Source organism: Salmo trutta, chromosome 12 (assembly GCF_901001165.1).
Source record: "Salmo trutta chromosome 12, fSalTru1.1, whole genome shotgun sequence".
Classification (NCBI taxonomy): Eukaryota; Metazoa; Chordata; class Actinopteri; order Salmoniformes; family Salmonidae; genus Salmo; species Salmo trutta.
Genome location: NC_042968.1, coordinates 52911573 through 52926557, shown reverse-complemented (window position 1 = coordinate 52926557; position 14985 = coordinate 52911573). Strand labels below are relative to the sequence as shown.

The following is a 14985-nucleotide window of genomic DNA, read 5'->3' as shown; positions in this document are numbered from 1 at the left end:
ACGAGTCAGATATAATATATATTATATCTCATTTCTGTGTATGACAGTTTATTGTTACAAAATATTAAAGCAAAGTCTGAGTCTAAAGGATATTTACCATGATATCTTTATATTAACTGTATCAGTTTAATTCTAATTCTCATCTATGCTATCTCTATCAATATACATTTTCTTGTTGACATCAGCCCCTTACTCTGTACAGACTGAATTGTAAAGTAGATCAGCTTTGATGGCCATGTTGTAAGCAAATGCAGTTGTCAGTGGGGCAACCGTCCTATAACAAAATCTTTTAACAAATATGCCACCTAGATTAGACATTTATCAGATCAGGGATTCCTCAGTGTGATTAAAATGTATAAGGCACGCTAGAGTCTTCCGGATAACCTTGCTACAGTACTTTGCATCTGCATTTTACACTCCTCAATGCTTTTACCTTGGAGTGACAGGGTAGAAGCCTAAGGTCCAGGGTCCAGGGGGAATATCATTTATATAAGTGACTCCCTCTTGAGTGAGCTGGTGGATGGGTTTAGGGGCGGATCGGGTGGGGTGGGTGACATCAGAAAAGGCTGGTAAGGCTGGTCTGGGAAGGGCTCATACTCATGGAGTCATGGGGGTCCATGCCCCCCGGCACGGCGGTCAGTACAGGGTTAGCCGTGAGGGTGGTATGGGTACTGGAAGGGCTCATTGAGGAGCTGGAGAGCTCGGAGGGGGGGCCTGAAGGCGACCCCCCTGATAGAGTGGACCCATCCAACAGCTTGTCCAGCCCTGTGCTCTCCTGACGTAGAATGTTCCGTCGAAACTTGGCCCGGGCGTTTTGGAACCAAACCTTTAAAGAAAGAAAGAGAAAAGGAAAAAAAATGCTCAATAGATAGTGTTAGTGTCGTGAACCGAAGCCTGGGCTGTGGGGGGAAAGGTTTAGAAACAGAGAGATACAGAAGGAGAGGGGGGTTCAAATCAAAATGACAAACATGAAAATGGAATTCATCAAAACAAAGCGTCGGCTTTGTTTTTCTTCAGTTTGTTCATTAACCTCTCTGGCGCATGTGGGACGAACTCGTCCCACCTACGTAACAGCCACTGAAATCCAGTGGCGCGATTTTTGAATCGTTAGAAATACTATTACTTCAATTTCTCAAACATATGACTATTTTACAGCTATTTAAAGACAAGAATCTCGTTAATCTAACCCCACTGTCCGATTTCAAAAAGGCTTTACAACGAAAGCAAAACATTAGATTATGTCAGCAGAGTGCCCAGCCAGAAATAATCAGACACCCATTTTTCAAGCTAGCATATCATGTCACATAAACCCAAACCACAGCTAAATGCAGCACTAACCTTTTATGATCTTCATCAGATGATACACCTAGGACATTGTGTTATACAATACATGCATGTCTGTTCAATCAAGTTCATATTTATATCAAAAAACAGCTTTTTACATTAGCATGTGACGTTCAGAAAAAGCATAACCCCCGCAAACTTCCGGGGAATTTACTAACAGTTTGCTAAATTACTCACGATAAACGTTCACAAAAAGCATAACAATTATTTTAAGAATTATAGATACATTACTCCTCTATGCACTCGATATGTCCGATTTTAAAATAGCTTTTCGGATGAAGCACATTTTGCAATAATCTAAGTACATAGCCCGGCATCACAGGGCTAGCTATTTAGATACCCACCCAGGTCAGCCTCCACCAAAATCACATTTCCTATAAGAAAAATGTTCTTACCTTGCTTGTTCTTCGTCAGAATACACTGCCAGGACTTCTACTTCAATAACAAATGTTGGTTTGGTCCCAAATAATCCATCGTTATATCCAAACAGCGACGTTTTGTTCGTGAGTTCTAGACACTATCAGAATGCTTCATCACGGTCTCGAGCATGGCGCATTGGCGTGACAAAAATGTCTAAATATTCCATTACCGTACTTCGAAGCATGTCAACCGCTGTTTAAAACCAATTTTTATGCCATTTATCTCGTAGATAAGTGATAATATTCCGACCGGGAATATGCATTGAGCCTAAACAGCCGAATTAAATTTCTCCTCAGGAGCGAATCGTGCACGCGCCTCATTCAAAGGTCCTCTGAGCCGCCACTTGCCAAAGCCGATAATGTGTTTCAGCCTGAGGCTCCCTCGTCAACCTTCAGTTATTTCCCGGGTTCTGAGAGCCTATCGGAGCCCTGGGAATTGTCACGTTACAGCTAAGATCCTTACTTTTCAATAAACAGATGCAAGACGCACGACTCCTTGTCAGACAGGGTACTTCCTGCTTGAAACCTTGTCAGGTTTTTGCCTGCCATAGGAGTTCTGTTATACTCACAGACACCATTCAAACAGTTTTAGAAAATTCAGAGTGTTTTCTATCCAAACCTGAACAATAATATGCATATTCTAGCTTCTGAGTTGGTGTAGGAGGCAGTTAAAAATGGGCACATATTTTTTCCAAAATTCTCAATACTGCCCCCTATCCCAAACAGGTTAAATCCGTATTTTACGCCTGTCGGTTTAAAAAATATATAATTTGCAGTTGTTTATACTTTTGCAAATGGTCCGTTGCGTGTTTTTGAATTCCCATATCGAATACTAAACAGCTGGTATGATAACTCGGTGAAACTTTCTTTCAAAAATAAAAATAAATAGGCCATGACTTAGATCAAGGGATATCTATACTGACTGTGTGAAGACTAAATGTTTTTACTCTTGTGAAAATTATGTTCAATGGGATGGAAATAGGTTGGCCATTTCAATGAATTTACGGTTTGTTTGGGATAATCATAATACTTGAGCAATTATACTAATCAAAAACTTCCCTGATAGATTTGTCTGGCATTTTGCACTATTATTAAAACCTCTTATGGACAGGTGTTCCGCTAGCGGAACACCTCACCAATATCCAATGGTAGCGCCTGGCGCGAAATACGAAAAACCTTAAAAATGCTATAATTTCAATTTCTCAAACATATGACTATTTTACACCATTTGAAAGACAAGACTCTCCTTTATCTAACCACATTCTCCGATTTCAAAAAGGCTTTACAGCGAAAGCAAAACATTAGATTATGTCAGGAGGGTACCCAGCCAGAAATAATCACACACCCATTTTTCAAGCTAGCATATATGTCACAAAAACCAAAACCACAGCTAAATTCAGCACTAACCTTTGATCTTCATCAGATGACACTCCTAGGACATTATGTTATACAATACATGCATGTTTTGTTCAATCAAGTTCATATTTATATCAAAAAAACAGCTTTTTACATTAGCATGTTTTGTTCAGAACTAGCCTACCCACCGCAAACTTCCGGTGAATTTACTAAATTACTCACGATAAACCTTCACAAAAAACATAACAATTATTTTAAGAATTATAGATACCGAACTCCTTTATGCAATCGCGGTGTCCGTTTTTAAAATAGCTTTTCGGTGAAAGCACATTTTGCAATATTCTGAGTACATAGCCCGGCCATCACGGCTAGCTATTTTGACACCCACCAAGTTTGGTACTCACCAAACTCAGATTTACTATAAGAAAAATTGGATTACCTTTGCTGATCTTCGTCAGAATGCACTCCCAGGACTTCTACTTCAACAACAAATGTTGTTTTGGTTCGAAATAATCCATAGTTATATCCAAATAGCTGCGTTTTGTTCGTGCGTTCAAGTCACTATCCGAAGGGTGATGCACCGGCGCGTTTCGTGACAAAAAAATTCTAAATATTCCATTACCGTACTTCGAAGCATGTCAAACGCTGTTTAAAATCAATTTTTATGCGATTTTTCTCGTAAAATAGCGATAATATTCCAACCGGGCGACGACGTATTCGTTCAAACACTGAAAGAATAAAATGGAGTCGTCTCATGCACGAGCGCCTCAGTGTCATTGTTCCCAGAAGGACCACTCACCAAAACCCCTGCTGTTTTTCGCCCAGAGACTGCAGAGCTATTATTCCACTTTCTGACGCCTTCCTAGAGCCAATGAAAGCCTTAGAAAATGTCACGTTACAGCACAGAGGCTGTATTTTCGATAGAGAGGCTATAGAAGGACAAGAAATGGTCAGACAGAGCACTTCCCGTATAGAATCTTCTCAGGTTTTGGCCTGCCATATGAGTTCTGTTGTACTCACAGACACCATTCAAACAGTTTTAGAAACTTTAGAGTGTTTTCTATCCAAATCTACTAATTATATGCATATTCTAGTTTCTGGGCAGGAGTAATAACCAGATTAAATCGGGTACGTTTTTTATCCGGACATGAAAATACTGCCCCCTATCCCAAACAGGTTAAGTTCATTATTACAACAGATACAAAGAATGCAATTTCAAATATTGTGATTATTTACTACTACTACATGTACAACAACTATGCGGTTGTGCCAGGCAGTGTACCCCTCACTTAAAATTGTATTAGACTTTCTTCTTAATTTTTTGTTGAAATACTGAGTACATAGCCACACAAATACATTTTTCTACAAGGGCTGCAGGTGCCATCATCAATGTACAACACTTGACAATTACCTCACAAGCGTAAACCACTGTTTCCATTTGCCACACAGTCGAGTACTTTTGTACAGGGCCTGGTATCCCAAGAGCTTTCATAGTTTGTGTAACATTAAAGATGCACTATACAGATATCGCTCCGCCATTTGCTGGTTGCTAAAATTCTAATAGTTCATCTAATTTCAGTTTATGTGAAAAAACAAAAGTATAGTGTAGAGAATCATTGTACCATCTAAACCACTGTGAAATATATTTTCTATAACCAAAAATATTGTATTTTCAGCTGTTCTAGGCTGGTGTACAAAACCGAAAGTCAAAGACGCAAAAACTAAATTTAAGAACGGGAAGCATAGAAATAGCCCACATAGAACAGATCTACTGCTTCTTAGACTTGCTTTCAATTTCAATGAGAATGACAGATCTATAACTATAAATTTATAAATTTGGTGGGGTCTCCCAAAAAGTTACATGTTGCAGCTTTAAGTTAATTATTACTGTAGATCCTACAGTCAGTTGCATCGTTAGCATCCAAGCTGTTTCCCAAAAGGAACATTGTTACACTAAACAAATTCCTATATTGTTACACCGATTAATCACTTTCTCTCTGTGTGAATGCTGAGTATTAGTAGTTAAAGGGATAGTTCACCCAAACAACAAAATCACTTTGTGTCCTTACCCTGTAAGCAGTCTATGGACAAGTTATGACAGCACTCCATGCTTTGGTTTTGTTTAACTGGACATTGTTTCCAAATACTAACTTTGCTGAGATACATAATCCATTTTAGATACTTAAGGATCAATTGGACATGAAGTGCAAAAAATGCTAATATAGAAACTTGCATTGGATTGTAGTAATGTAATAAAAAAGTAAAATGGTATATTTAATTAGGTGGAATTTTGCACTAAACCAAAACATACAGATATCCAGAGCAAAAAATTATGATTTACAGTGTTTGTAACTGGTGAAATGCAATGCAGATTTCACTTACCAAATCAGCATCAGTGCAAGTATTCGTCTCAGAGTAGGACTGCTGGTCTAGGATCAGGTCCCCCCTATCCATATAATCTTATTCATTATTATCTAAAAGGACAAACTGATTGTACTCTGAGACACTTTTTCAATATGAGCCCAGAAGTGGACTATATACAATAACATACAGGTAACTGTCAAAATAAAGGAAACACCAACATAAAGTGTTTTAACAGGGTGTTGGGTCACCATGACCCAGAACAGCTTCAATGCACCTTGGCATAGATTCTACAAGTGTCTGGAACTCTATTGGAGGGATGCGACACCATTCTTCCACAAGAAATTCCATTATTTTGTGTTTTGTTGATGGTAGTGGAAAACGTTGTCTGAGGCACTGTTCCAGAATCTCACATAAGTGTTCAATTGGGTTTAGATCTGATGAATGAGTTGCCAATGGCATATGGGTTACATAGTTTTCATGCTCATCAAACTGGGTTACATAGTTTTCATGCTCATCAAACCATTCAGTGACACTCGTGCCCTGTGGATGGGGACATTGTGATCTTCATGGTAGCCATTATTTTGGCAGTTACCTTTACCTGTGTGTAAATAATTATCCTTATGAAGGGAATCTTCTTTCTCACCTGTAGCACGCGTTGGAGAGACCTGTCTTCTGGGCCAGCTGTTTCAGGTCTTTGGCGTCTGGATTATGGTTGATGGCAAAGTAGGACTTCATGGTCCTCAGTTGGTGGTGTTTGAAGGAAGTGCGCATGCGCTTGGACTTGGCGCTGGAGGAATAGTGGGAGTCACGGTCCAGGTGGTCCCCATCCTCATTGCAACTTAATGCTGGAAGGGAGGGACAACACACACACAGGTTAGTTTCTGGTTAAGATATGATACAATACGTTACGGTATGATACAATACAATATGACACAATACTTTGGTGACCATTTTCATGGAATTTAGTTTATGGTTACGATCATGTCATCATTAGGAATACGTATTCAGAGTATTCCAATGTGTTGTTTTGTTGTCGTTGTAAACGCTATGGCAGACAGACCGCATGTCTTATTTGTTGACAGGAAAGCCCATGACGGACTGGACTTTACAAGGTTGTGGTTAATGGAGGCTAAATGGATACATTCATCAAACTGAAATATTTTGGATTCCTGTGCGATTAAAATGTAAAATTAAAATGTAAGTCAAAATAAGCAAATTATGGATTAAAGGGGTAATTTTAAATAGCAATCATTGCACTAGAATATTTTCTTTCTAGCTAATCAGATTATATTATTATTACTATTATTGGTAACGGTACAGTTATCTATATCTATAAACTATTGTGTGGATTTCAATGAATTCCTAATGACAACTTTTATACCAAATTGAATCAAGCAAGAGCACGACCTATATGTTTACATTCTGTAGTTTACAGCATGGGGAAAACTGTCTGCAAAACACCTACAACACATCTGACAATCTACAAGTACTCTGGAAGCTCTAAATTAGCAAGCATGTTAGTTGCAAAACTGAATTCAAAAATAATCACAATGTGATTACTCCTAAATAGCCACAACACTGAGTGAAAATGCCAAAATAAATCAAAAAATGTGAGTTTGTCATGCAGAACCCACAAGATTGACTGGACACAACAAATACCTTACCTTTAGTGTTCTTATTAATTTGTAAGTAGTGCAGGGTTAAAAGTATTGCATTTGCTCATTATTGGAACTCACGTTCTCCCTTTTTGCTTCTGTAAGTACAGTAAGTATTGTATTTTCTAGTATAATGACTCTAAAGTATTACTAATAATTCCTTAAAAAACGGGGACAACAAATTCATATGTCAAAATATTCAAGTGGGTAAAAAAAAAAAAAGAAGTCAATTGCATGTCAAGAACTTTTGCCAACAGTTATGGATGCTGGAATTCACCACACTGTGAATGGAAAGGCACTGGAGAGACGAACACCCCTTGCTGTCTCTGCCTGGCTGGTTCCCCTCTCTCCACCGGGATTCTCTGCTTCTAACCCTATTACGGGGGCTGAGTCACTGGCTTACTGGTGCTCTTCCATGCCGTCCCCAGGAGGGGTGCGTCACTTGAGGGGGTTGAGTCACTGACGTGATCTTCCTGTCCAGGTTAGCGCCCCCCTCAGGTTCATGCCGTTCGGGAGATCTTCGTGGGCTATACTCAGCCATGTCTCAAGGTAGTAAGTTGGTGGTTTGAAGATATCCCTCTAGTGGTATGGGGCTGTGCTTTGGCAAAGTGAGAGGGGTTATGTCCTGCCTGGTTGGCTCTGTCCGGGCATATCATCGGGCGGGGCCACAGTATCTCCCGGCCCCTCCTGTCTCAGCCTCCAGTATTTATGCTGCAGTAGTTTGTGTCGGGGGCTAGGGTCAGTCTGTAATAACTGGAGTATTTCTCTTGTCTTATCCGGTGTCCTGTGTAAATTTAAGTATGCTCCCGCTAATTCTCTCTCTCTCCCTCTCCCTCCTCTCCCAGAGGACCTGAGCCCTGAGCCCAGGACTACCATGCCTGATGACTCCTCGCTGTACCCAGTCCACCTGGTTGTGCTGCTGCTCCACTTTCAACTGTTCTGCCTGTGGCTATGGAACCCTGACTTGTTCACTGGACATGCTACCTTGTCCCAGACCTGTTGTTTTAGAATCTCTTTCTCTACCGCACTTGCTGTCTCTAACTCTGAATGCTCGGCTATGAAAGGCCAAATTACATTTACTCCTGAGGTGTTGACCTGTTGCACCCTCTACAACCACTGTGATTATTATTATTATTTGACCCTGCTGGTCATCTATGAATGTTTGAACATCTTGACCATGTACTGTTATAATCTCAACCTGGCACAGCCAGAAGAGGACTGGCCACCCCTCAGAGCCTGGTTCCTCTCTAGGTTTCTTCCTAGGTTCTGGCCTTTCTAGGGAGATTTTCCTAGCCGCCATACTTCTACACCTGCATTGCTTGCTGTTTGGGGTTTTAGGCTGGGTTTCTGTATAGTACTTTGTGACATTGGCTGATGTTTATAGGGTTTTATAAATACATTTGATTGATTGATTGATTGATTGATTGATTGATTGATTGATTGATTGATTAATTGACTGCAGAATATAGTATATTGGATAAAATTGGCATGCATTTTCACAGTGTTATGCAGTGCAGTCAGGGTTTGATAGAAAATCTGGCATTCCAGATGATAGGGAAAGGAATGTCAACAAATGCCCTCAGGTGGCAGCAAAGCTCCAAAACAGAAAGAAAGAAAGAAAGAAAGAAAGAAAGAAAGAAAGAAAGAAAGAAAGAAAGAAAGAAAGAAAGAAAGAAAGAAAGAAAGAAAGAAAGAAAGAAAGAAAGAAAGAAAGAAAGAAAAGGCAATATTTCCTCTCCATGATGCCTTTTTCAATATTGTATAACACTGCAGGCTATAATTTCATTAGAATTTCATTAGATATGAGATTTTGGAAAAGTGGGTAAAAGTTATCTTGGACAATGCAAAATATTATGCAAAGAAAGATAGGTCTAAGCCTATATACAGTATTAGTTGGTTTAAGATTGAAATCCTTATTTTATTTTATGTAATTAGGTTTTCTTCTTATATATGTCGTTGATTTATGTTGGCTATTTTAGATTTGGAGGGAAATTGTGCAATTAATCCTGACCATTTGTATAACCATTTACCAGACAACCCTGTCAAAAAAAGGAAGTTGTTTATGAAATAGTCCTTGACAATAATGTATAAATATTGTCATTACATTTGCATGCTCATAGTTATTGAAGCACACTCGGTACATTTCAAAATGTTTATGAAACGAAAATCTAAATTCTCGTTCCCCAAAGCGGAATGCAGAGAACGGGCCTAATCTTTTAACTATTAGCCCTACCATTCATGTTTAGCTCACGTGCTTACTAAAGCTTTCTGCCATTCGCCTTTCTTATTCAAATCACCATATGCCATCACAATATGGAGCTATAGCGACCTGGAATTGTATCATTAAATCCTTTATTCTCGAAAAACAGATAGGCCTATACAATCTAGCCCTATCCTTATTAGGCCTATCCTTGCCTACTCCTACTCATATTATTATAAGAATGATAATACGCCTATAACAAGTATAAACATTGCTTCATGCCTAATCATAATATCAAGATGTCAAAGTAATCTAATGTTTTTTTTCGCACAAAAGTAATACACATCAAGAGCTTCTCGCTCAAGTCGGTCCTTTATTTATGACGGAATAACATATTCCTGGCGGCGGGAGAATTTCTCTCGAAACCTCACAGGGGAGAGTTTTATTCAGGATTCTACACAGGTTCTCCCATGTTTTACAAGCAATCCGACATTGATTTCCCTACACAAAAATGTTTTTTTTTATACAAAAACCAAACAAACTGCGAGACTCAACAATGAAGTGGGACTGGGGAAAATTCGATCATCTCTCTCGCTCATCTTCTAGGAAGTCCTAGCCCCCATCTGAGCTATTTTCCACTTGTCTGCTTCTGTCGTCTTCTAAAAAACCTTTCATTACTCTCTTTTTCTATGTAGCCAAGTTCTAAGTTTTCATTTTACAAGACCAAGTTCTAAGTTTTGAGATAGGTTTTACAAGACTAAATTGACTGTGTATGAGCTTGCAAATGAAATGTTCAGTGGGAAAAGTGAAACATTTTTTTAAATAATGAAATGGAGTGTTTCAAGAGATGTTGTTATTACGCAAGCCGTCTCTCTGTAGCCTATAATGGGACATGCAGAAGCACATGCAGAATTGGGTAGACCTTCAGAAGCAGGTTCTCCTTGAATGCGTTAGTTAGTGGTCTGTGCATGTTCATCTTGCATATTTCTCCTAGGATATGTTATCTAAATATATTAGATTGGAAGTGGATCAATCGCTCCCATTCCACAAATCAACAAAGGCCTCCATTGAACTTCTCACTTTTCCCTCACATCTTTGAGCAAACATTAAATCTTGTTAAAATTACGCTGTCTCAGAAATGTGAATTATTCAATAAATCAACATATACATATCGATCCGTTTTAAAACATGTCAGGCCTAGTCTGCACATAAACACGTCCAAAGCACAACATTGCGCAATACATTTGCTATGGCGTAAAATATTTTTGATTAGAAAAAATAAGAAGTAACCATTTAGTTTATCAAACTGATTAACTTTGTTTAAAAATGACCAAAAATCCATTCTATATTTCCCAAAATGGTGCAGACAAAATAGGCCTGTTATTTTTTATCGAAAGTAAGTAACCCAGTCCTATCGAAATAAGGGTAGATTTCCATCAAACCAAAATATTTCAAATTAGTCCAACAGTCCACTATTTTGCGCGTTGTTATCTTTCATTCCAATGGAGATATCACACACACTGTGACATAAAATAGGTCCTACAATTGTGAGATTTTCTTTTCGTGGCATTTTTTGTAGATTTAAATGACCACAACCATTAATGGCTAACCGGTACAAACTCGTCTTACCTGCGTTGTAAGCCACCATATCTGCTCTAGGCCCGGGACTTTTCCTTTTCCTCGGCCTTCCTTTCTGCACCGTCCGGACGCCGTTGTAGTAGGGCAGCCCCAGCGAGTTTCCCGCGCTGCCCGCGCAAAGTCCTTTGCCCGAGTCTACATCCCCCGCGTGATTGAAATGCGCTTGATATTCCCCTTGAATGAGTGTCTCAAAGTGGAGCCGGCAGTACACAAGACTGTCCCGCATTCCGAAGTGGTCTCCGGTCGTGAGCATTTTGCTGCAGCTTGTACAGGTGAAACAGTTCAAGTGATAGACCAAGTCCCTCGCCCGCATGACCATCTCCGACGCCGAGATCCCGAGATGGCAACGGGCGCACCTCTGGACGGAAAACCTCCTGCTTGGGAGAAGAGAGCGGATGACACAAACACGTACAGAATATAAATTCAACCCAGGGTCAACAATCTTTAGTTTGTGCACATTCTGACGAAGAACTTTGATGTAAAGTTGTTATTAAGCAATACAGGCATATTCATTTTCAAACGTAAAATGCTAAATGCCCTCAGGTCTTCATATTTTTTGTTGTTTCATTCTTGTCCTTTTGCCACTTCAAAATATGATGTTTTGGTTTAGACCAAGTAGAGCATCAAAAACAAGAATAGGCCTACCAGAGTTATGGAATAGTAGCATATTGGCTAATTTGTTGTAATTTGTAAATAGTGTATGGCCTGCGTGGATAACAAGCTACCATGTTTTGGGAAGATTAGCCTACCAGCACTGACTATCTGAAATCGGTTTCAGGATTGTAAATGGAGTAGTAGCAGCTGGGGAGTTGAAGTGTTTGTAATAAGCAGCCTAGATAGAATACTAGCTGTAGTCCTAGACCTAATTGGATATCTCTCGTTTATATGCTTGCTTGGCCAGTTGTTGTTGTTATAGCTGTAGCCTTGTATCATGGTTACCTGTAGTAATCTTCTTTGCAATAGATGCTACCGTCTTTACTGAAACAGGTAAGCTCGGACTCGAGGTTGAGTTTGCACTCACAGCACTTGAGACAGCGCATGTGCCACTGTTTGTCAACTGCAAGCAAGTAGTAGCGGTCAGATATCTTCCCCCCGCAGCCCGCGCATAAGGCCACACGGTCGCTGTTGATGGACCTCATACCCTGAAGAGGGAAAGGGAAATCAGTTTTATGTTTACAATAAGAACACGTTCGATAGTATGCCACCAAGAGATGTCAAGGCCAATACTGTATAACAGTGAATATTTTGCGCACACATATTCCATACCTGTTCATACGTCTGTCTACTTGCAGTCATGAAAGCGATAGATACAATGGTAACACTAGATAGAACCTAAATGTGGCATGACGTAACACGTAGGCCTAACATGTAGCCTAACATGTAAATGCACCAGAAACCTTATTTTTTGTTGAGGCATGTGCAACATATATTATAAAAACTAAATAAAAGGAAAATGTCAAATTCTAATATTTTTCCTAAGGGCATTTATTCACGTGAAACACTCAATATTATCATCAATTAACGAATCTTGTTAACAACGAAAATATTGCAACACGTATTTGATTAGGCATAATAAACGAATAAAAAAAGCATCACAGTTTAAGCATTATAATTCTAATGCTTCTGTGAAATAAACGTATTTTCATTTGGATATGTTATATTTCAATTGGAGAGTTGAATGGACATGAGCATGTCCAACTTTAAGACATGTTTAGTGGACCATCGACGTGAGCTAGGCCTATTGAAAAACGATTTGTTTGTTTTTTACAACAAACGAGAAGCCTGTTTATGTTTTAGAAGTTAGGCCTATATGTTTCGTGCCTTGCTGGGTTCCCCTTATCAATGACAGTGATTGCCTATATCCTGCTATAGCAATAGGCCTAGATAACAAACCTAAATAGGCTATCAAAGTGATCAAGATTATCTGTTAGAATTAATTATTGGGTTATGAATGAACATGCATGGCCTTAAAACCGTCAGACAGACATACCATGAAGTGTAAAATCAAATGTTTTGAGTTTTTACTGTATATATTTGTTTTGTTATCTCAGTGGGCCATGCATCTGAAAGGAAACTTCGTGAATAAAACTCTAACGTTATTGTAACATGTTGTTTCGTAGGAATACGAAATAGTAGCCAGTAGCCCATGAATAAATACACTTTACGCACACATGGTTAGCAAATGTGAACGCTAACATGCAATCAATGTACTGCTTTCTAGCTTATAAATAAATATATTTTAATCGCAGTTCACTTTCTGACCGTAGTCCCTCGAAATTAACGCTTTATTTGTGCTTTCACATGTCTGAACAGCACAGGTCCTTCTTTAATAAAGCATTTACCCACCGTCTCCGTTTCTCCCATGTCTATAGCCGAACTTATGGCGGTAGAATCGCCCTTCGCCCTCCGGCCCATCTCGTAGATAACCCCCTGCATCTCGCCTCCGAGCAGCCCGTGGAAGAGCATCGTGGATTCTGGAGAGCTACACTTGCAAGCGTCTCTCTCAGATCTGCAAGCCAAAACGTCCATAAGACGCAAATCTCGCCCATGTATTTAAAGTGAATGGCTCCCATCTATTGGTTTACGAAGTCAAAAAATCCAAGCCAAGAAAGATGGTAGGTTACGAAAAACATTTTCCTTTCCAACACTGTGATTTTGATTCTTATTCAAATATAGGCCTTTAATTTCAGACATGATTATAGTAAATATTGCGTTTTCTATATGGCGTATAGGCTATAGTTTACACCATATTTGAACACGTTATCAAATACAAAATAGCCTACTATTTACAACCAATAGATCAGAAGAATTAAATAAACATACCAGCAAACCACAATGTAAATTCTGAATCAAATAATCTCTCTCAATTTGCAGATTTCAGGATGCACAAAAATGCAGCAATTTCACTCTGTCGTCAGACAAAAGTGGTCGAGAGCTATAGCAAACATTAAACTTGCATTAGGACAAAATGAAGAAGTAAATAAGTATTCCAAGAGACAACAGAGAAAGGGGGGGAACTAAAAACACCGCAGAACTGTAGATGACTTGTGGTGGGTATCCTGGCCTCCACTCTTGAGTTGCTCCAAGCCTCGAATCATAACAGCGACGTTCAATGCTACACGTGGATGCTGACGCAAAACACCCAAAACGAATATCAATCGAAAATAAATTAATAGCAAAGACGACGAACGAATACATAAAAACACACAATTGTTCAAGTCCAAGGGCTATTGCAAAACATACATTGTTTTCCTACGGGTATCCAGCTCTTCAGCAAGGCGAGCACTGAGCTCTATGTGTGTGTGCAATTTAGGGGGAGGAGTTGACTATTCATTCTATGTGTACAAATCACTTGTCAAGACTGTCGGAAGCGGTCTTGCTTCGCACCTCCGTACCTATAGCTACACTCCGCGCCTTTTCTACGGGGACTCGTAGGCTACGTCACGTAGCCCTTTCAGTCGTTCATTGGTTTACAAATGTCAACAAAAGGATCCTAATTGCAATGTACTGTAGCTCGAGCGGCTGAATCAAAAGTGACTGAATCGATAAAGCAAATTCTTCTTTTGAAAACAGCCTATGTGGTGGCATCGATGAGTCAGAAACCTTAATTATGATTTCTATAATAGCATAAGGATTATTGTTATGTTTTGACAATTTTCAAAAACGTGTAATTTCATGAAATTGAATCTCGGGACGTTTAGACTAGTGTTTACATTACAATGAATACAAGTTAGCAAACATGAATAACCTATTCAAAACATGTATTTTGCGGGTAAAATATTATGGTGATGTCTCGTTCACTTATTGGAAATTGTGTGATGTCAGAACACATATTTGCAGCATGGTATCCACACTTACAGTAGAAACATTGTTTGTTTATTTAATTATTTGTTTAGATATGGACTGTACACTGCAATTCAGCTCGTGTAGCTGCCAATGTGTATACCACCATTACGATACACTAAACCAAAGGCTGTACATATTAATAATTTATAGATGCTATAATTCA

The 14985-nt window shown here is 39.2% G+C and overlaps 1 protein-coding gene across 4 annotated transcripts; it reads right to left on the bottom strand.

Moving 5' to 3' along the window:
• Positions 1 to 31: 31 nt before the first annotated feature.
• Positions 32 to 14303, bottom strand: LOC115203774 (LIM/homeobox protein Lhx2-like). 4 transcript variants are annotated; one of them, XM_029768752.1, is made up of 6 exons: positions 13323 to 13514; positions 11916 to 12118; positions 10968 to 11350; positions 6136 to 6328; positions 2212 to 2221; positions 32 to 826 (listed from the first exon to the last, which is right to left on the bottom strand). In XM_029768752.1, the coding sequence occupies exons 1-6, from the start codon at positions 13503 to 13505 to the stop codon at positions 557 to 559; spliced, it is 1242 nt and encodes a 413-aa protein (XP_029624612.1). In that variant the 5' UTR covers positions 13506 to 13514; the 3' UTR covers positions 32 to 556. The 4 variants fall into 4 exon arrangements, with proteins under 4 accessions (XP_029624612.1, XP_029624611.1, XP_029624609.1 ...); XM_029768751.1 differs by lacking the exon at positions 2212 to 2221 and adding an exon at positions 13800 to 14303 and having other exon boundaries at positions 593 to 826; positions 6127 to 6328; positions 10968 to 11353; positions 13323 to 13485; XM_029768749.1 differs by lacking the exon at positions 2212 to 2221 and having other exon boundaries at positions 593 to 826; positions 6127 to 6328; positions 10968 to 11353; positions 13323 to 14303.
• Between the last annotated feature and the right edge of the window lie 682 nt (positions 14304 to 14985).

Coding starts and splice junctions, on each gene's coding strand:
- LOC115203774 (XM_029768752.1), bottom strand. CDS start 13,505: ATGGACGTTTTGGCTTGCAGATCTGAGAGAGACGCTTGCAAGTGTAGC. Junction 12,119..13,322: donor ACATGGGAGAAACGGAGACG/GTGGGTAAATGC, acceptor TTCCCTCTTCAG/GGTATGAGGTCCATCAACAG. Junction 6,329..10,967: donor TATGGTGGCTTACAACGCAG/GTAAGACGAGTT, acceptor CCTCCCTTCCAG/CATTAAGTTGCAATGAGGAT.